Raw genomic sequence first — 22,174 nt, forward strand, 5'->3', positions numbered from 1 at the left:
AGGAAGACAGTCGAAAGAGATAAAATCGTACAGGAGTTATGGGATAGTAATTAAAGTTTCCACTTTGGAAACTAGAAAAAAAGAAAAGCAAGTTAAATCCAAAGTAAGCAACAGAAAAGAAATATTTAGAATTGATAAACCTCTTTCCAGGTGTGCTAAGAGAGATGATACTAATTACTGATATCAGTAGTATAAAAGAAGTATCTTAACTATAGCCTCATGTACATTAAAAGAATAATAAAGGAATGAGATAAACAACTCTATGTCCACCAATTTTAAATCCTGGATAAAATGGTCCAACTATTTGAAATACACCATTTGTCAAACCTCATGTAAGAGGAAATAGACAATCTGACTAGTCTGATTCTCTTAAAGAAGTTGAATAAAATTGATCACCGGCCAAATTGCAAAGCAGCAAGCAGGCCCAGATGTTGTCACTGCTGAATTCTGCCAAACATTTGTGTAAACCATATCAAATCTCTGTACATTCCTTCAAAATATAGAAACAGAACAAATTCTTCTAACGCATGCTATGTGGGCCAATATTATACTAAAATCAAAACAACCAATGACACTTAAAAAAAAAAAAGAGGTACACATTAAAACCTCTCATGAGCATATATGCAAAGATTCTCAACATCATATTAGGAAATAAAAATCAACAATAAATTTAAAAATTGTAAACCAAAACCAAGTGGGATTTATTCCAGATATGCAAAGGAGGTTCCACATTCAAAATTCAAGTAATAAAAGCAATTACTACATAGGTTAAAGAAGAAAAATATTAGTAAATTGAACAAGGCTACAGAGTATAAAGTTAACATACAAAAATCATTTGTGCTTCTACAAACTAACAAACTGTCAGAAAGAGAAATTAACAAAACAATTCCACTTACAATAGCTACCAAAAGAATAAAATTTTTTTGATTAAATTAAACCAAGGAAGAGAAAGACCTGTACTCTAAACCTATAGTACACTGATGAAAGAAATTATGACACAACGGAAAGAGATCCAATGATCATGGATTGGGGGAATTCTTATGGTTATAATTCCCATACCACCTAAAGCAATCTACAAATTCAATGTGATTTCTACACAATATCCAACAGCATTTTTCACAGAACCAGAAAAAATGATCTTGAAATTCTTATGTATCCACACACAGACACACACACACAAATCCAAATAGGCCATAATCTTGATAAGGCTGAGGTATCACATTTCCTGATTCAAATGACATTAAGCCTTCTCTTTCCCTCAATCTTTTCCAGATGAATGGTCACCTATTAAGTTTTGCCCTTAACATATTAGAATAAGAAGAGCAAAAGAAACCTGTAGCAAGGTATCAGGGAGAAAAGAAATACAGCAAAAAGCTGTGACATTGAAAATAAGATAACAGTAAAGAAAATCAAAGCAAGAAACAGTCGGTTCTTTGATATGTGCAATAAATTGAAAAATCTCTAGTAAGACTGACAGTTAAGAAAAGAGAAGTCACATATCATCAATGACTGAAATGAACCAACACATCACTAAAGCTCCTGTAAGTCATTAAAAGAATAATAAAGACTATTACAAAATTCCATGCAGAAATGCCCCTGAGATGAAACAGACCAATTACTTAAAAAACTAGAACCTACCAAAGCAATCAAAAAAAAAAAAGACAAATAAAATTGCCTATGACTATTAAACAAATTGAATTGCTAATTTAATAGCTCCCAACACACACACATGCAAAATCCCAAAGCCCAGGGATTTCACTGTAGAATTTTACCAAGTACCTTAAGAATTAACAAGTATTTATACAATGTCCTCCTGAAAAACAAGAGAGAATGCATTCCTTTTTGATGTATTTGGGCTTCCCTGGTGGCTCAGATGGTAAAGCATCTGCCTGCAATGTGGGAGACCTGGATTCGATTCCTGGGTCGGGAAGATCCCCTGGAGAAAGAAATGGCAATCCACTCCAGCACTCTTGCCTGGAAAATCCCATGGACGGAGGAGCCTTACAGGCTACAGTCTATGGGGTCGCAAAGAGTCGGACACGACTGAGCGACTTCACAGACAGACAGTATTACTCTAATCTAAAAATTAGACAAAGTCACTACAAAAAAAGAAAATCATAGACCAATATTTTTCATGTAATTAGGCCCCAAAAATTCTCAAGAAATTGTTAGCAAATCAAATCCAGGCATGAATAAAAATTTCATACAACAAGACCAAGTTTGGATTTTTATAGGTATGAAAGGTATTTTCTAGGTATTGTATCAATATTTGAAAATCAGTCAAAGCAATACACTATCTCAACATCATATGATCTATCAACTAATACAGAAAAGACATCTTATACAATTAATTACATTCCCCATCATGGGGCAGAAAAACAAACAGATTCTTACCAATCTAGGAACAGTGAATTTCCTTAACTTTGTAAAGACCATATTAAAAAAAAAAAAAAACCCAAAACCTATTTCTAACATTATCCTTAGTGGTGAATGACTGAATACGTTACCCTACAATTCAGAAAATCCAAACTCATAAGAAGTCCTATTTGATTCAACTCTTGTACCATAGTTAAGACATTATTCCTGGTCAGAGGACCAAGTTCAATGTGAGACTCACCCTCTGTGCTTCCTTTTTGTCAGAGGAAGAATTCCTGATTTTTCTTTTAACTGTCTAATGTCTGAAACCAAGTGTCTCATGAATTCTGTCCTACTTTCTACTTGCAGATGGTGAGAAAGAGAAATGTTGTACCGGTTACCATATTTTAAATATCATTCTCTCTGAATCGTAGCACAGCAACAGAATTTGAACAAACACTTGCATTCGTATCTTCATCATCTATTCTGGCAAAATACATATCTTAGACTACAGCTAACTTCTTCATATTCTTTTAAACCTTTTTTGACTCTTATCTGCATTGGGGGATATAATTCAAATTTCTGTGGTTTTCATGTAAACATATTAGGATTTAGTACTCCATATGCTATAGCAGCTTTATTTTTCTGCACTCTTTCTGTGAAGTGGTTTCCACTGTTTCCTCCACTGCTCAGCTCCAGGCTTCTGAGTTCCTTTCCCCACTTCTTTCTCCTCTCAAATTCCTACAACTACTTCCGGTGAATGTAAATGACCTTTTCAATTAAGTGATTCCTGAGTTTCACATTCTAAAATGCTCATTCTATTCAACATGTTTTCATAGCAACAGCCACATTATGTTTGGGTTTGTGATCAATCTGCTTGCCCAAAAATCTGGCTGAGCATAAGGGAGGATCATTCTTCCCACCAATGATACCTTTACCACAAAAGGATAAAAATCTACAAAACATAAAGTAAAATTTACCTTTATAAATGAAGAATCTGGATATAACACCCCCGATTTGTTGTATGAATACACCAGGAGATTAGAGTCTAAAAATGACCTAATTCAACCAAAACAATAAACTTTGTTTTAATAACAGCATTAATAAAAGTAACTTCCAGAGTTATGACATTTAAGAAAAACATTACTTTCCACTTTATAAGCTTAAATATGCAAAAATGAAATGGGTTCCTTGGACTGCAAGAAGATCAACCCATTCAATCCTAAAGGAATTCAGTCCTGAATATTGACTGGAAGGACTGATGCTGAAGCTGAAGCTCCAATACTTTGGCCACCTGATGCAAAGAATGGATTCATTGGAGAAGACCCTGATGCTGGGGAAGATCGAAGGCAGGAGGAGAAGGGGGTGACAGATGATAAGATGGTTGGATGGCATGAGTTTGAGTAAGTTCTGGGAGTTGATGATGGACAGGGAGGCCTGGCGTTCTGCAGTCCACGGGGTTGCAAAGAGTCAGACAAGACTGAGGGACTGAACTGAACTGAAGTGGGTTCATCTCTCCATTGTCTACCTTTCTTTCTGATAGCGTGTTATGTATATAAGAGAAAACAAGAACCAGAATGACCAGACACAGGTGTGGGCACTGTAATGACACAGATTGATGTCTAATAAAATCCAGGACTTCCAATACCCAAAAGCAAAGTTTTTATAGATTCAACCATCTATACATCTCATGGCATAAATGCTTTTGTTATAATTTGCTAATAAGCAGCCATGGGTTGATAAATGAGAAAAAATTCATACTTATTTCATTAATTGTTTTTTCATAACTTATCCTAGGCTAAAAAACAACCTACAAATCCCAGGTGTTTTAAAATTAAAACAAATGTGGTTTACAAGGTAACTGCAGATTCAACTCTACAATGCTTTCCTTCTGGAACCTAGGAAAAGACATGGTCCTTCTATGGAAACTGCTTCTCTTGAAGCAGTAGGAGAAAAATTGTAGAACCACACAATACATCTCAAAGTCTTTGCTTGGAAGAAGGATTCTAGTCTTTGGCTCAAATATCATATGTTATTTTTACATAAATGCAATATAAATAGAGTTTGGAGCTATAAGCTTCTTACTAGGTGGATGTTGATTATCGTGGAATAATCTAACATGTTTAAGGTAGGGATGAGATAGGGTGGGACCTGAACTCTTTACTGGAGCGCTTCACCTGGGCCAATGTCTCCTTGAGTAACAAATGATAAAGGAACTATAAGGGACTAAAAATAACTGCCTGCATGAGCAGTCTGGGTAAGTATGAACAAATAAGACACAAAAAGGCCACAAAGTGACTCTACCACTTCTGAGGTGCCAGGAGTTTTCTCACAGCAAGGCACTGTGCATGATGCTGTACACAGCACCACCAAGGGAACCTGCAGACTGTTGCAGAGAAGCCAGTTCTGACTCCATGTTGGAACCATTTCTTTGACTTGCTTTTCATTGCTTTTGTTACTATAATTGAATGGCCTGCCTCAGAGAATCCTGCCCCTCTGCCTGACTGTAAACTGGAGTGCCTTTGTTCAAAACCAAGTGCTGTAGATGGCAGGAAGGAAGAAATTAACACATCCTCTGCCTGAGACTTGGCATTCTAGATGTTTGCAAGAGTCAAGATCTTTTTACTTTGCTACCTCACCTCCCCCCATCTCTGATCGATAAAAGAATCTGGCATTCAGACCCCAATAACACAGTTATTTTGAGGTGCTAGCCTGCCATCTTCTCGGTCAGCTGGCTCCCCAAATAAAGTCTCAATCCCTCGTCTCTCAGATTCATTGGTCTCTCCTGTGGTGAGCAGAGTGGCCTTGGACCACCAATCCACCCTGACTTTTACCTCACATGAGGAACTAGCCCACCCTCCTCAGAGAGCGAGCAAGGGAACCTGTCGCTTGTTTTCACTCCCTCCTGCTGCAGCACCAGTCTCAACAAAGCCTTGCCTGAATTCCTGTCTGGCCACTTAACAATTTCTACTGACCAAAGAGTCCAAGGACCCTCGATTTCTCAAGGATTCCAAACATCAAGAAGCCTCTGAACACCAGGATAGAGAGAAACTAAAGCATTAACAGAGTGTTTATTCATCACTACTTTTCTATTCATATCTGCTTTATTTGCTCTCATTCTTTTTTTGAAAAAAAAGAAAAAGAAAAGTTAGTGAAGTATAGTTAATTTTTAATGATGTCTAAGACAAAAAGATTCAAATATATTATATATATATACACACACATATACATATAGTGATATACTATGTATATCTTTATATATCAGTGTATATAATGATTAAAGAATCTGAATGGCCCAGATGGGTTTAGGTGAAAGCATCTAGAACATGAATTCTGGAACAAGGACAGAGCTACATTTTATAACTGTAAGCATTTAAATGGAGGTGGCAGAGTGGGAATCCAACAGTAATTCCTCGAAAAAAGAAATTAGAAGTAAAATCCTTCACAGATATTTGACAAGAATTATTAAAATGAGAAAAAATTAGTTTGTAAGTTTATTCATCCTAGGCTCTTTACCAAAACCACACCTTTTGCTTTTTTATATGAGACAACACACCAGTCTGCCTTTATCAGTGATATAAGGAAAATCAGGCTTCCTTGGTAATTCAGATTGTGAAGAATCCACCTGCAATGCAGGAGCCTTGGGTTTGATCATTGGGTTGGGAAGCCTCCCTGGAGGAGGGAATGGCAACACACTCCAGTATTCTTGCCTGGAGAATCCCATGGACAGAGGAGGTTGCTGGGTTATAGCCTGGGGTTGCAAAGAGTCGGACATGATTGAGCAACTAAGCACATAAGGGAAATACAAGTGAGCACTGAAAGAAAAACAATATCCAACAAAAGGAAATTGAAAAACAAATCAAAGGCAAAATTTAAAAGCTAGCTTCTAATGAAGTAGCGTTGATGGACAAGAACAATCTCAAGTTCAAATTGATGATGGAGCAAAAGTAGAAAAACAGAAAGATAAAGCCATACATAGAATATAAATAACTCAAAACTAATGAATAAACGACAATACTTTGGCCACCTGATGCGAAGAGCTGACTCATTATTATTATTTTTTCTTTAATTTTTATTTTTACTTTATTTTACTTTACAATACTGTATTGGTTTTGCCATACATTGACATGAATCAACCACGGGTGTACATGAGTTCCCGATCCTGAACCCCCCTCCGACCTCCCATCCCACATCATCTCTCTGGATCATCCCCGTGCACCAGCCCCAAGCATCCTGTATCCTGTATCAAACATAGACTGGCAATTCGTTTCTTACATGATAGTATACATGTTTCAGTGCCATTCTCCCAAATCATCCCACCCTCTCCCTCTCCCTTAGAGTCCAAAAGTCTGTTCTATACATCTGTGTCTCTTTTGCTGTCTCGCATAGAGGGTTATCATTACCATCTTTCTAAATTCCATATATATGTGTTAGTATACTGTATTGGTGTTTTCCTTTCTGGCTTACTTCACTCTGTATAATCGGCTCCTGATGCGAAGAGCTGACTCATTAGAAAAGACCCTGATGCTGGGAAAGATTGAAGGCGGAAGAAGATGATGACAGAGACGATGACAGAGATGGTTGGATGGCATCACCAACTCAATGGATATGAGTTTGGAGAAACTCCTGGAGTTGGTAATGGACAGGGAGGCCTGGCATGCTGCGGTCTATGGGATCACAAAGAGTCGGACACTACTGAGTGACTAATCTGAATAAAAACTAATTACCTTAAAATCCTAAGGGAAGCAAGTCAATGAGAACTGTACATTTTCACTTGGAAAGACTCTACATGTTATTAATAACCAGGGAACTGCATATTAAAGCAACAATAAAATAGTATTTGTTATCCACTAATTAACAAAAATGAGTGAATATGTGCATTTGGTTAAGAATGTAGAAAACAAATATCCTTTAATTTATTGTCATAAAAATTAGTTATAAAGGTTTTGAAGAAAAAAAAAACTGGCAGTATATAACACTTAAGAATTTTCTTATTTATAATTCAATAGCTACACTGAGGCCTGGGAAGTCATGTCCAGGGATGTCAACTAGAGAGCTTTCTTGCTGCAACAAGGGAGGATAGATAATTTATGAGGTATATTAATTTGATGGTGACATATGCATTAAAAATCATTTTGCACACATCAATATGAATGAATCTCAACAAATAATATTATGCACAATGTTGCATTATGAACGACCACAACCACATACAGGAAAACAAATGTACCTACGACTCACACTTTTGGGTCATGTGCCAGTAGCCATGACAACTCTGCTAACTGGCCAGGCTTGCTCACTAGTACAGGAATCAGCTGAATATTGGCTGAGGTAGAGATAAATAGAACACCTTGGCTATGATCCACATGTCTTTAATCTTTCCGCAAGCTTAGCCAAAACATTTTCTCATGGGGATGACAGACAAAGATGGACAGCAGAAATCCAGGAGAGCCTGTTGAAGCCTCTGTTGAAATCAATTCACCCAACAAAGTAAGTGTGCAGTGGTGCTCAGTCACTCACTCCTGTTTCCGACACTGAAACCCCATGAACGGTAACCCACCAGGCTCCTCTGTCCACACTATTCTCCAGGCAAGAATACTGGAGTGGGTTGCCACTGCCTCCTCCAGGGTATCTTCCCCACTCGGAACTGAACATGAGTCTCTTGCATCTCCTGCTTTGGCAGGAGGATTCTTTACCACTGAGCCACCTGGAAAGGCCCCAGGAAAAAAGTGGCATAGTCTCAAACTGGGCTGGTAATTTGCCAGACCCCCAGGTAAAATCCCCTTCGTGGATTCCAGCCTTGCCTTGGCAGAGATGCTTGTGTCACTACATGAAGCTATGAGCCATGCCATGAGGGGCACCCGAGATGGATGGGCCACAGCAAAGATTTCTGGCAAAATGTAGTACACTGGTGGAGGAAATGGCAATCTACTCCAGTATTCTTGCCTGGAAAACCCCACAGACCATATGAAAAAAGCAAAAAGATATGACACTGGAAGATGAGCCCCTCGGGTTGAAGGTATCCAATATGCTACTCAGGAAGAGTGGAGGGCAATTAATAATGTGGCTCAGATATTAAAGCATCTACCTGAAATGCGGGAGACTCAAGTTCAATCCCTGGGTCGGGAAGATACCCTGGAGAAGGAAATGGCAACCCACTCCAGTACTCTTGCCTGGAAAATCCCATGGACAGAGGAGGCTGATAGGCTACTGTCCATGGGGTTGCAGAGAGTCGGTCATGACTGAGTGACTGCACTTTTGCACAGTAAGAAAGAAGCAGTTTGGCCAAAGCAGGAACAAAGCTAAGTTGTGGATGTGTCTGGTGATGAAAGTCCAATCCTGTAAAGAACAATATTGCATAGGAACCTGGGATGTTAGGTCCATGAATCAAGGTAAACTGGAAGTGGTCAAGCAAGAGATGGTAAGATTGAATATCAACATCTTAGGAATCAGTGAACTGAAATGGATGGGAAAGGGTGTATTTAATTCAGATGACCATTATATCCACTGTTTTGGGCAAGAATCCCTTAGAAGAAACGGAGTAGCCCTCATAGTCAACAAAAGAGTTCAAAATGCAATAATTGGGTCAATCTCAAAAATGACAGAATGATCTCAGTTCGTTTCTGAGGCAAACCACTCAACATCACAGTAACCCAAGTCTACACCCTAATGGCTGATGTTAAAGACAGTGAAGTTGACTGGTTCTATGAAGACCTAGGACAGCTTATGAACTAAGATTTAAAAAAAATGCCCTTTTCATCATAAAGGATTAGAAGGCAAAAGAAGGAAGTCAAGAAAAACCTGGAATAACAGAAAAGCTTGGCCTTGAAGTACAAAATGAAAGCAGGCAAAGGCTAACAGTCTTGTCAAGAGAACACACTGGTCATAGCAAACACTCTTTCCAAACAATCCAGTGGATCAGTCTACAAATGGTCATCAAAGGATGGTCAGTACTGAAGTCAGATTGATTATGTTCTTTGTTGCCAAAGATGGAGAAGCTGTATACAGTCAGTAATAACAAAACCTGGGGCTGACTGTGGCACAGATCATGAGCTCCTTATTGCAAAATTCAGGCTAAAGTTGAAGACAGCAAGGAAAGCCACTAGGCCATTCAGGTATGATATAAATCAAATCACTTATGATTATACAGTAGAGGTGACAAATAGACTCAAGGGATTAGACCTGGTAGAAGAGTGCCTGAAGAACTATGGATGGAAGTTTGTAACACTGTATAGGAGGCAATGACCAAAACCATCCCAAAGAAGAAGAAATGCAAGAAGGCAAAGTAGTTGTCTGAGGATGTGCTAAAAATAGCTGAGGAAAGAAGAGAAGTGAAAGGCAAGGCTGAAAGGAAAAGATATACTCAACTGAATGCAGAGTACCAGAGAATATCAAGGAGAGATGAGAAAGACTAATTGAGCAATGAAAAAAACAAACAAACAAACAAAAAGAAAAATAATAGAAAGGGAAAGACTAAAGATCTCTTCAAGAAAACTGGAGATAAGGGAATATTTCAAGCAAAGATGGGCCTGATAAAGGACAGAAACACTGAAGATCTAACTGAAGCAAAAGATATTAAGAAGAGGTGGCAAGAATATGCAGAGGAACTATACCAGAAAGGTTTTAATGACCCAAAATACCACGATGGTGTGGTCACTTACCTAGCGCCAGACATGCTGGAATGTGAAATCAAGTGGGCCTAGGAAGCACTGTTATGAACAAAGTTAATGGAAGTAAAATAATTCCAGTTGAATTATTCAAAATTCTAAAAGATGATGCTGTTAGAGTGCTGCACTCAGTAAATCAGCAAATTTGGAAAACCCAGCAGTGGTCACAGGGGTGGAAAATGTCAGTTTTTATTCCAACCTCAAAAAAGGGCAATGCCAAAGAATGCTCAAACAACCTTTTCATTGTGCTAATTTTACATGCTAGCAAGGTTATGCTCAAAATCCTTCAAGTTAGACTTCAGAAGTACAAGAACCATGTTTTTAATTCAGATGTACAAGCTCAGTTTAGAAGAAGTACAGAAGACAGAGATCAAATTTCCAACATTCGTTAGATCATGAAGAAAGCAAGGGAGAAACAGAAAAACACCTACTTCTCCTTCATTGACTATGCTAAAGCCTTTGACTATGGACCACAATAAATTGTGGAAAATTCTCAAAGAAATGCTTGTACCAGAACACCTTACCTCTCTTCTGAGAAACCTATATGTGGGTCAAGAAGCAACAGTTAGAATCAGACATGGAACAACTGACTGGTGCAAATAGGGAAAGGAGTAAGAGGCTGTATATTGTCACCCTGCTTATTAAACTTATAAGCAGACTACGTCATGTGGAATGATGGGCTGGATGAAGCAGAAGCTTGAATGAAGATTGTTGGAGAAATATCAACAACCTGACATGTGCGGATAAATGGCAGAAAGTGAAGAGGAACTAAAAGCCTCCCAATGAGAATGAAAGAGGAGAGTGAAAAAGCTGGCTTAAAATTCAACAATCAAAAAACTAAGATCATAGCTTCTGGTCCCCTCTCTTCATAGCAAATAGATGTGGAAAAAGCAAAATCAGTGACAGATTTTATTTTCTTGGTTTCCATAATCACTGAAGACAGTGACTGCGGACGTGACATTAAAAGACACTTGCTTCTTCAAAGTAAAGCTACGACAAACATAGCCAGTGTACTAGAAAGCAGAGATACCACTTCACCAACAAAGGTCTGTATAGTCAAAGTCATTCTTTCTCCAGTAGTCATGTACAGATTTGAGAACAGGCCCATGAGAAGGCTGAGTGATGAGGAACTGATGTCACTGAACTGTAGTTCTGGAGAAGACACTTGAGAGTCCTGTGGACTGCAATGAGATCAAGCCAGTTTATCCTAAAGGCAATCAAACCTGAATAATCAGTGGAAGGACTGATGCTGAAGCTGAAGGTCCAATACTTTGGCCAGCTGGTGTGAAGAATCTGCTCATTGGAAAGACACTGATGCTGGGAAAGATTGAAGGCAAAAGGAGATGAGGGTGATGGAAGAGGAGATGGTTAGATAAATGGAGGACAGGAGAGCCTGGCATGCTGCAGTCTATGAAGTACCAAAGAGTCATACGTGACTCAGCAACATGCAAATCGCTAGAAATGCACTTGGAAAATGGTACTTCCTCAGTAAATGTCAGTTACTGTTGTTCTTGTCTTTATTATTATTACTGTTATCTGGTCCCATCACTTCATGGGAAATAGATGGGGAAACAGTGGAAACAGTGTCAGACTTTATTTTTTGGGGGCTCCAAAATCACTGCAGATGGTGATTGCAGCCATGAAATTAAAAGACACTTACTCCTTGGAAGGAAAGTTATGACCAACCTAGATAGCATATTGAACAGCAGAGACATTACTTTGCCAACAAAGGTCTGTCTAGTCAGGACTATGGTTTTTCCAGTGGTCATGTATGGATGTGAGAGTTGGACTGTGAAGAAAGCTGATTGCCGAAGAATAGATGCTTTTGAACTGCGGTGTTGGAGAAGACTCTTGAGAGTCCCTTGGACTGCAAGGAAATGCAACCAGTCCATTCTGAAGGAGTTCAGCCCTGGGATTTCTTTGGAGGGAATGATGCTGGAGCTGAAACTCCAGTACTTTGGCCAACTCATGCGAAGAGTTGACTCACTGGTAAAGACTCTGATGCTGGGAGGGATTGGAGGCAGGAGGATAAGGGGACGATGGAGGATGAGATGGCTGGATGGCATCACTGACTCGATGGATGTGAGTCTGAGTGAACTCCGGGAGTTGGTTATGGACAGGGAGGCCCAGCGTGCTGCGACTCATGGGGTCACAAAGAGTTGGACACAACTGAGCGACTGAACTGAACTGAACTGATGACTATTTTTAGCATTCATCCTTCTTGATACAGAAGTCCATTAATTTATATCAAGTCTGTTATATAACAAAATCTCAATGATATAAAAATACATGGATGAGGATGCTTCTTTTCAGAGTCTATAGTGACAATCCCTGGAAATAACCGCATTACCCATCAATACTATATACCATGCATTCTCACTACTAAAAATGAGTGAAAATATACATACAGAGAAAGAATATATATGCTGTTATTAAATAAGACACTTGCAGAAGACAATTTGCATTTGAGCAAAGAAATCCTTTTCTGGGTAGGTTTCTGTATGTTTTATTTCAGATAAAGATGAAATTTAGATTTGAAAGTCATGGAGTGATACACACAGGTTATTGATGTTGGTTTCCTCACAGAATGAAAGCAGAAATCTGAAGACATTAAAAGTATACACTATAGCAAAATGAGACAAACTGAGAGTGTAACATTAAACAAAATGCATAAAGTCACATAATTATGTAAAATGACATGAAACAAACAAACTGAATTATGGGCAGATAACATTAGTGCATTTACAACTGTAATGTAATTAAATGTAAGGAGTTACATAAAATGATGTGCATGTATTTCATATGCTCTAATATTTATATCATTATAGTTGAATCTGAATATTAGACTTAAGGTCTAATGATAATGACTCAAAAGTCTAATCTGACATGATTTAACAAGAAGACTTCACATGTTAAATAAAATACTCATGCTTTTGAATGTTTAGGCTTTAATGTAGACTCAGCTATAGGAAGCCATTAAAAACTTAAGAAACTAAAAACAACTCTATGAAAAGAAGAATGTCCACTTACTGTTTTTCAAGTGGGAAAGTGTATGTTTTCTTGTCAATTTGGATGGAATAGGAGACCTATAGCAAAGGATTCAGAGAAAAAGTAATTATTAGATATTTCAAATCTCTGAAAGTCAAAAGTCCTAATTTTAAAAAATATGTACTCTTTCATATAAACAGGGATGATATCATGTATCAAAATTGTGTATACTGGAGAAGGAAATGACCACCAAATCCAGTATTCTTGTCTGTGAAATCACATGGACAAGGAACCTGGCAGGCCACAGTCCATGGAGTCTCAAAACAGTCAGAAATGTCTAAGTGACTAAAAAAAAACAAAAACAAACTATATTATCTCCACTTCTACATAGATATACAATTACAGTTATCTTTCTTCAATCTTGGAACATCTGACTGGGTTAATCATAATCCAAGTTACATAAAATCTAAGATTATAAATCTACCGCAAAAGTAAGAGCATTAGTTATTAGCATTAAAGTCTCATAAACAAATTTTCACTTAAAATGTTAGATTTAGAAATGTTGAGTAAACTTTGAAGAAATTTGAGTTTTCTGATCTTTCCTTTCTTTGCAGTTGCCAGAGAAAATAAAAGGAAAATTAAAGAATACAAAGCAAGTTTCTTTCTAAAATAAAACTAACATTACACTAAAATCTGATGTTCACCTAAAGGCACCATTCAGAAAGCTAAAAGGCAGTTCTACTAAAGGATGATGTCTGGAATTCATATTCTATTGGCCAGTTCACATTTGTGTGAGTCTCACTTCTAACAGTACATCTCGTCCTTCTCATTTTCCTTAGTCTATCTCACCAAATGTTTTGTTTTACCTGCTTCTCAGAAATCAACTTTTGACATTGGGAATCTGAGCTACTTCAGTTTATGTATTTTTTCATTAATTCTACCTCTTCATTGAAGGAGAATCTTTAAGAATTTTAAGGATATAGTTATTTTTCTATTTTTAAATTTCCAACCATTTATTGTCACCTATTTATTAGGGGATAGGAGTATATATTATGCTATTATATGAACTTCAGAGCATGATTTAAGTTTTTCTCTGCAATTTTTTCATTCTCATTCATTGTTTATTATTTAATATTGGTTACAGTTTATGATCTCTCCATCAACTCATGAACCACATACAAATATATTTTTAAATTTTCAAATACATTTCTCAGTCTTTTTGTTAAGTTTTAACCTAACTGTACTGTTCCCAGATAATCAGTGCTATTCTATCCCTATATGTTTTTCATTTATTTATTTTCCTTGCTGTGGTATTTCATTAAATGACATCATATATTCTTGAAAAGTATAAGAAGTGTTCTTCAGAAGCATTATTTAAAATGGACACAGAGCATACGTGCAGCTTGGTTAGAAAAGTTCCTAGGGAGGGAGGTGGGAGGGGGGTTCAGAATTGGGAACACGTGTACACCCGTGGCAGATTCATGTCGATGTATGACAAAACCAATGTAATATTATAAAGAGATTAGCCTCCAATTAAAATGAATAGATTTATATTAAAAAATTTTTAAGTTCTGTTTCTGGAAATAGTGAAAAGTTTGGATGTTTCTGACTCTTGGCTAAAACAAGGGCATTGAGACTTAAAATTGATGCTGGTGCACGGGGATGATCCAGAGAGATGATATGGGGTGGGAGGTGGGAGGCGGGTTCAGGATTGGGAACTCATGTACACCCATGGCGGATTCATGTCAATATATGGCAAAACCAATACAGTATTGTAAAGCAAAATAAAGTAAAAAAAACATAATAATAATAAAAAATTGATGCAGTTGACAGTACAAACCCCGCCCTGGCCAAGGTTAGCTTCTGTTGTGTTTCCCTAACTAGTTCAAAAAGGCTGGCTTGGTTACCTAAGAGGTCACTGAAAGCTTTGTAAGGAGGTCTCCCAAAGCCAGGATTCCTCCTATAAATCTTGTGATTTTAAAGCCAGAGTCTCCACATATTCCCAGAGCACAGGCTCACATGGAGCTAGCTCACTGGGGAAGCTTCCTGGATTCCTGATACTTACTTGAATCCTCTTTTTCTTGCTGCAACATAGCTTTTATCTTTATATAAAACCCTCATATGTGATATCCATAAAGTCCAGTGTGTCTAAACAAAGAGCAGAAAGGGGAAAACTTCTTTGGGGTCACTTTATTCTTCAATGTTTTTTTTTTTTTTTTCCTTGCTCAAATGTTCCTTCCCCACATGAAGAATTTTAACATTGGCCAATCAACATGTGAGAAAAAATTTAAAGGTCTGTCTATGGAAATGCATTTGAAAATTTCTGTCTGCTGTGCCATCAGTTTTCATATTATATATGGTGATGACATTGTATTAAATTCATAGAAATTTAGAAAGGTTATATGTTCCTTGAGAAATGAATATTTTAAAGTAATGGATGTTTATCTCATAATATTGGGTGTGTGTGTGTGTGTGTGTGTGTGCATGTGTGTGTGTGTAGCAAATGCTCTCTTTTTCCTGCTGTTACATGCAGCCTCATGCTTTCTTTTGGAAGCGTTTTCCCAATGTACATTATACTCTCCTGAACATTTCAGTGTCTCCTGATGATCATTTTGGGGATGCAATAGCTTTTATACATATATAACTTCTGGTGTTTCTTGGTGCCACAAAGTGAGCCAGTCAGAAGTAAACCACCCAGTCTATAAAACCTACCCCAATGTCTAACACAGTTTTTAATTTAACAAAATTTTGAGTACCTTCCTCTCAGATCATGCTACTGGATTTGTAATCTGATTTCTATCCCATCCCTGTGTTTTAACGTCAAAACTTTTGCCTTCTGGAAAACAAAGTGTCCTATCCAAAGCAGTTAATTCTTATTAAAAGAGAAGTCAAAACCAGAAAAACTGACAACTAATCAAAATGATTCAAACGGTTGATATACAGATGCACAATCTCTTGTTAAGGCTTAGCTGAAAAATACCCGTTAGACGTGAAGCATTCATTGAGGATGTTCACTAGAGCAAAGATAAGAAGATTGAAGAGGAGACCTGGAGAGGCCTCAGGTCGATAGGTATCACTATTTTTATGTAGAAGAGTCTAACATAATGCAACTATTCTGGTAGACATTTTGCATTATTTATCAACATTTGTTTACAGTGGCTTGACCCTTGATTCTATTGAGGAAGGTTTATGAAACTATTTTCAGTTCAGTCACTGAGTCGTGTCCGACTCTTCGAGACCCAATGAACCACACGCCAGGCCTCCCTGTCCATCACCAACTCCCAGAGTTCACCCAAACACATGTCCATTGAGTCGGTGATGCCATCCAGCCATTTCATCCTCTGTCGTCCTTTTCTCCTCCTGCCCTCATCTTCCCCAGTATCAGGGTCTTTTCAAATGAGTCAACTCTTCACATTAGGTGGGTAAAGTACTGGAGTTAGGCTTCACATTAGTCTTTCCAATGAACACCCAGGACTGATATCTTTTAGGATGGACTGGTTGGATCTCCTTGCAGTCCAAGGGACTCTCAAGAGTCTTCTCCAAAACCACAGTTCAAAAGCATAAATTCTTCACCTCTCAGCTTTCTTTATAGTCCAACTCTCACATACATACATGACCATTGGAAAAACCATAGCCTTGACTAGGTGGACTTTCATTGACAAAGTAATGTCTCTGTTTTTTAATTTGTTGTCTAAGTTGGTCATAACTTTCCTTCGAAGGAGTAATTGTCTTTTAATTTCATGGCTGCAATCACCATCTGCAGTGATTTTGGAGCCCCCCAAAACAGGGCCAGCCACTGTTTCCACTCTTTCCCCATCTATTTCCTATGAAGTGATGGGAACAGATGCCATGGTCTTAGTTTTCTGAATGTTGAGCTTTAAGCCAACTTTTTCACTCTCCTCTGTCACTGTCATCAAGAGGCATTTTAGTTCTTCTTCACTTTCTGCCATAAGGGCAGTGTCATCTGAATATCTGAGGTTAATGATTTCTCCTGGCAATCTTGATTCCAACTTGTGCTTCATCCAGCCCAGTGTTCTCATGATGTACTCTGCATATAAGTTAAATAAGCACGGGGACAATATACAGCCTTGATATACTCCTTTTCCTATTGGGAAATAGTCCACTGTTCCATGTCCAGTTCTACCTGTTGCTTCTTGACCCGCATACAGGTTTCTCAAGAGGCAGGTCAGGTGGTCTGGTATTCCCATCTCTTTCAGAATTTTCCAGTTTATTGTGATCCCATAATCAAAGGCTTTGGCATAGTCAATAAAGCAGAAATAGATGTTTTTCTGGAACTCTCTTCCTTTTTCGATGATCCAACGGATGTTGGCAACTTCATTTTGGTTCCTCTGCGTTTTCTAAAAACTGCTTAAAAATCTGGAAGTTCACGGTTCACATACTGCTGAAGCCTGGCTTGGAGAATTTTGAGCATTAACCTACTAGCATGTGAGATGAGTGCAATTGTGCAGTAGTTTGAGCATTCTTTGACATTGCCTTTCTTTGAGATTGGAATGGAAACTGACTTTCCCAGTGCTGTGACCATGGGTGGGTTTTCCAAATTTGCTGGCATATTGAGTGCAGCACTTTCACAGCATCATCTTTCAGGATTTGAAATAGCTCAACTGGAATTTCATCACCTCCACTAGCTTTGTTCGTAGTGATGCTTCTTAAGGCCCACTTGACTTCACATTCCAGGATGTCTGGCTCTAGGTAAGTGATCACACCATCATGATTATCTGGGTCGTGAAGATCTTTTTTGCACAGTTCTTCTGTGTATTCTTGTCACCTCTTAATATCTTCTACTTCTGCTAGGCCCATACTATTTCAGTCCTTTATTGAGCCCATCTTTGCCTGAAACGTTCCCTTGCTATCTCTAATTTTCTTGAAGAGATCTCCAGTCTTTCCCATTCTATTGTTTTCCTCTATTTCTTTGCATTGGCTGCTGAGGATGACTTTCTTATCTTTCTTTGCTAATCTTTGAAACTCTGTATTAAGATGCTTATATTTTTCCTTTTCTCCTTTGCTTTTCACTTTTCTTCTTCTCACAGCTATTTGTAAGGCCCCCTCAGACAGCCATTTTGCCTTTCTGCATTTCTTTTTCAGAAAGAATGAAGGGATGGAGCCATACCAAAAACAACACCCAGTTGTGTATGTGACTGGTGACCTTCTCTTCAGAAGGTCCAATGCCATAAAGAGCAACACTGCATATGAACCTGGAATGTTAGGTCCATGAATCAAGGCAAGTTGGAAGTGGTCAAACAGGAGATCCAAGAGTGAATGTTGACATTCTCAGTTCAGTTCAGTTCACTCGCTCACTCGCATCTGACTCTTTGCGACCCCATGAATCGCAGCATGCCAGGCCTCCCTGTCCATCATCAACTCCCAGAGTTCACTCAGACTCACGTCCATCCAGTCAGTGATGCCATCCAGCCATCTCATCCTCGGTCGTCCCCTTCTCCTCCTGCCCCCAATCCCTCCCAGCATCAGAGTCTTTTCCAATGAGTCAACTCTTCTCATGAGGTGGCCAAAGTACTGGAGTTTCAGCTTTAGCAACATTCCTTCCAAAGAAATCCCAGGGCTGATCTCCTTCAGAATGGACTGGTTGGATCTCCTTGCAGTCCAAGAGACTCTCAAGAGTCTTCTCCAACACCACAGTTCAAAAGCATCAATTCTTCGGCGCTCAGCATTCTTCACAGTCCAACTCTCACATCCATACATGACTACTGGAAAAACCATAGCCTTGACTAAACGGACCTTAGTAGGCAGGGTAATGTCTCTGATTTTGAATATGCTATCTAGGTTGGTCATAACTTTTCTTCCAGGAGGAAGTGTCTTTTAATTTCATGGCTGCAGTCACCATCTGCAGTGATTTTGGATCCCCAAATAATAAAGTCTGACACTGTTTCCACTGTCTCCCCATCTATTTGCCATGAAGTGATGGGACCAGATGCCATGATCTTCATTTTCTGAATGTTGAGCTATAAGCCAACTTTTTCACTCTCCTCTTTTACTTTCACCAAGAGGCTTTTTAGTTCCTCTTCACTTTCTGCCCTAAGGGTGGTGACATCTGCATATCTGAGGTTATTGATATTTCTCCCGACAATCTTGATTCCAGCCTGTGTTTCTTCCAGCCCAGCGTTTCTCATGATGTACTCTGCTATAAGTTAAATAAGCAGAGTGACAACTTACAGCCTTGTCGTACTCCTTTTCCTATTTGGAACCAGTCTGTTGTTCCATGTCCAGTTCTAACTGTTGCTTCCTGACCTGCATACAGATTTCTCAAGAGGCAGGTCAGGTGGTCCTGTATTCCCATCTCAGAATTTTCTACAGTTTATTGTGATCCACACGGTCAAAGGCTTTGTCATAGTCAATAAAGCAGAAATAGATGTTTTTCTGGAACTCTGTTGCTTTTTCCATGATCCAGCAGATGTTGGCAATTTGATCTCTGGTTCCTCTGCCTTTTCTAAAACCAGCTTGAACATCTGGAAGTTCACAGTTCACATATTGCTGAAGCCTGGCTTGGAGAATTTTTGGCATTACTTTACTAATATGTGAGATGAGTGCAATTGTGCGGTGGTTTGAGCATTCTTTGGCATTGCCTCTCTTTGGGATTGGGATGACATTCTAGGAATCATCAAACTAAAATGGACTGGAATGGGTGTATTTAACTCAGAAGACCATTATATCTACAACTGTGGGCAGGAATCCCTTGGAAGAAATGGAGTAGCCATCATAGTCAGCAAAAGAGTCTGGAATGCAGTACTTGGATGCACTCTCATAAACGACAGAATGATCTCTGTTCGTTTTCATGGCAAACAATATCAGCAATGTCACGGTGATCCAAGTCTATGCCCTGACCAGTAACGCTGAAGAAGCTGAAGTTGAACAGTTCTATGAAGATGTACAAGACCATTTAAAACTAACACCCCAAAAAGATGTCCTTTTCATTATAGGGGACTGGAATGCAAAAGTAGTAATTCAAGAAACACCTGAAGTAACAGGCAAATTTGGCCTTGGAGTAGAGAATGAAGCAGGGCAAATGCTAACTGAGTTTTGCCAAGAGAATGCACTGGTCATAGCAAATACCCTCTTCCAACAACAAGAGAAGACTCTACAAATGGACATCATCAGATGGCCAACAGCGACATCAGACTGATTATAGTCTTTGCAGCCACAGATGCAGAAGCTCTATAACATCAGCAAAAACAAGACTGTGAGCTGACTATGGCTCAGATCATGAACTCCTTATTTACAAATTCAGACCTAAATTGAAGAAAGTGGGGGAAACCACTAGACCATCCAGGTATGACCTAAATCAAATCCTTTATGATTACACAGTGGAAGTGAAAAATAGATTTAAGGGACTAGATTTGATAGACAGAGTGCCTAATGAACTATGGATGGAGGTTTGTGACACTGGGAGACAGGGAGACAGGGATCAAGACCATCTCCAAGAAAAAAAAGGAAGTGACACTATTTAGCCGTCTATAATTTGAAACATTTCATGATGTTACATATAAGAAAAATAATGACTGGGCTGTTAGTTATTATCATAAAATTAACTCCTAACTCTACCCATAAAAGGAAAAGCCAACTACAACTCTCATACATGCTCATTAAACATTTATGTGCGTGTGTGTATGCATATCTCTAAAACTTCCTTCAAATTTACTGCCTTTAGAAAGTGAGATAGCCATTCACTTTCTTAACAAGTCTCTGCACTGCCTAGATTTCATTTTACAAAGTACATAAGGGACACCCTTTACCATGTTAGTCAGAAAAAAAATAACATTACTTTCATTTTTGCAAAGATATACATATGCACATATATGTTAAGTACAGGCATGAAGATATTATTTATATACTGTTATCTTAAAATCATGCTACAAGTTAAATATTTGTATGCCTTCATTTACATATGATATATTTAAAAAGAAAATTTCGTAGATCATAGATTCCTTTTTGTGTGATACGAATTCAAGGCATCTCTTTTCTTTGTATCTGTATTTTAAAATTGTTTCATAAGGTTTATATTTACTTGAGAAATGAAAAGAAAGCACTTGTTCTCCTCAGACAAAAGGTCTCTTGAACACAATCTTGGTAGAATACGAAATGTCATGAAGGCATGCATCAGTTGGGGTCTTGCACTCCAGTAAAAATAAAACTCTTTATTTTAAAGTGATTTGTTAATTACATGTGTTTCTGAAATACTGCCATCTTTGGTGTTTGTCTCAATCTTCCGTGGCACTGTAATTTGTAGACGTGCTGTTTCAAAGTCTGCAGTAAGGAAAACAAGAGTGAGCATTCCCCAGGGCATGACCGCATCCTTTCTTACTTGTCCTCTCCTATCACAACAGTTGTGGATATTCCAAGCCCCAGTGGGCGTGCCTGCACTCATGCACGCTCGTGCACACATACGCGCGCGCGCGCGCGCGCGCGCGCACACACACACACACACACACACACACACACACCCCAAAATATCATATTGTGTAGGGTTTTAAGAAGAGGTCCCCTGGACCCCAATCCAGGATCCTCTCCCTTCCCCCACCCCCACGCCGTCTCCCTAGAAGACCTGTGTCCCCCTCTGGGAGTGAGGAACAACTATCCCAGTCCTGCTCTGAGCCCTCCGACCAGCGGGCCTGGCAGAACCCTGAAACTGGGCAGGGCTCCAGCCAAACCCTGGCTCCCCCAGCCTGACCTGGGCTTCTGGGGCCAGGAGGGCAACGCCCTCCACCACCGCACCAACGGACACTGTGATGATGGGGCCCCCTCCTCTCCAGCAGATCCTCACTTACGATGGCCCGCGGAGGCCAGCTGGCCCAACCCTGTGAGGAGTAGCAGCAGAGATAACATTGCCTGGCCAGCCTCGCCTCAGGGAAGGCGGTTGACTGGACATGGCTCGCGGGATTTGCTGAGAGGGGCGGGGATTGGGCACTCGGTCTCAGAGGGGCGTGGCTGGGCTGGGGCTGAGGGGAAAGGTTAGAAGGCGGAGAGAAGGGACGGGGCTGGAGAAGGGCGGGGCTGGAGAAGGGGGAGGCTGGAGGACAGAGAGGAGAGGCGGGTCTAGAGCTGTGAGGGGAGGTTTAGGGGGAGGGATGGGACAGCTTTCCGCCGGTTGAGGCTAGAAGGCGGGCAAAGTGGGGTCTGAGGCAGAATTTTAT

The 22,174-nt window shown here is 39.2% G+C and overlaps 1 protein-coding gene across 1 annotated transcript in view; it reads right to left on the minus strand.

Moving 5' to 3' along the window:
- LOC128068391 (A disintegrin and metallopeptidase domain 3-like) overlaps positions 1-21,866 on the minus strand; it is a 117,188-nt gene extending 95,322 nt beyond the window's left edge. The window contains exons 1-4 of the mRNA XM_052661540.1: positions 21,809-21,866; positions 21,205-21,287; positions 13,053-13,108; positions 3,336-3,414 (exon numbers count right to left, since the gene is read on the minus strand). Coding sequence (XP_052517500.1) covers positions 3,336-3,414; positions 13,053-13,108; positions 21,205-21,287; positions 21,809-21,866 — 276 coding nt within the window. The remainder of the gene's footprint in view (positions 1-3,335; positions 3,415-13,052; positions 13,109-21,204; positions 21,288-21,808) is intronic.
- Positions 21,867-22,174: the final 308 nt, after the last annotated feature.

This window comes from Budorcas taxicolor, chromosome 24 (assembly GCF_023091745.1).
Source record: "Budorcas taxicolor isolate Tak-1 chromosome 24, Takin1.1, whole genome shotgun sequence".
Taxonomy (NCBI): Eukaryota; Metazoa; Chordata; class Mammalia; order Artiodactyla; family Bovidae; genus Budorcas; species Budorcas taxicolor.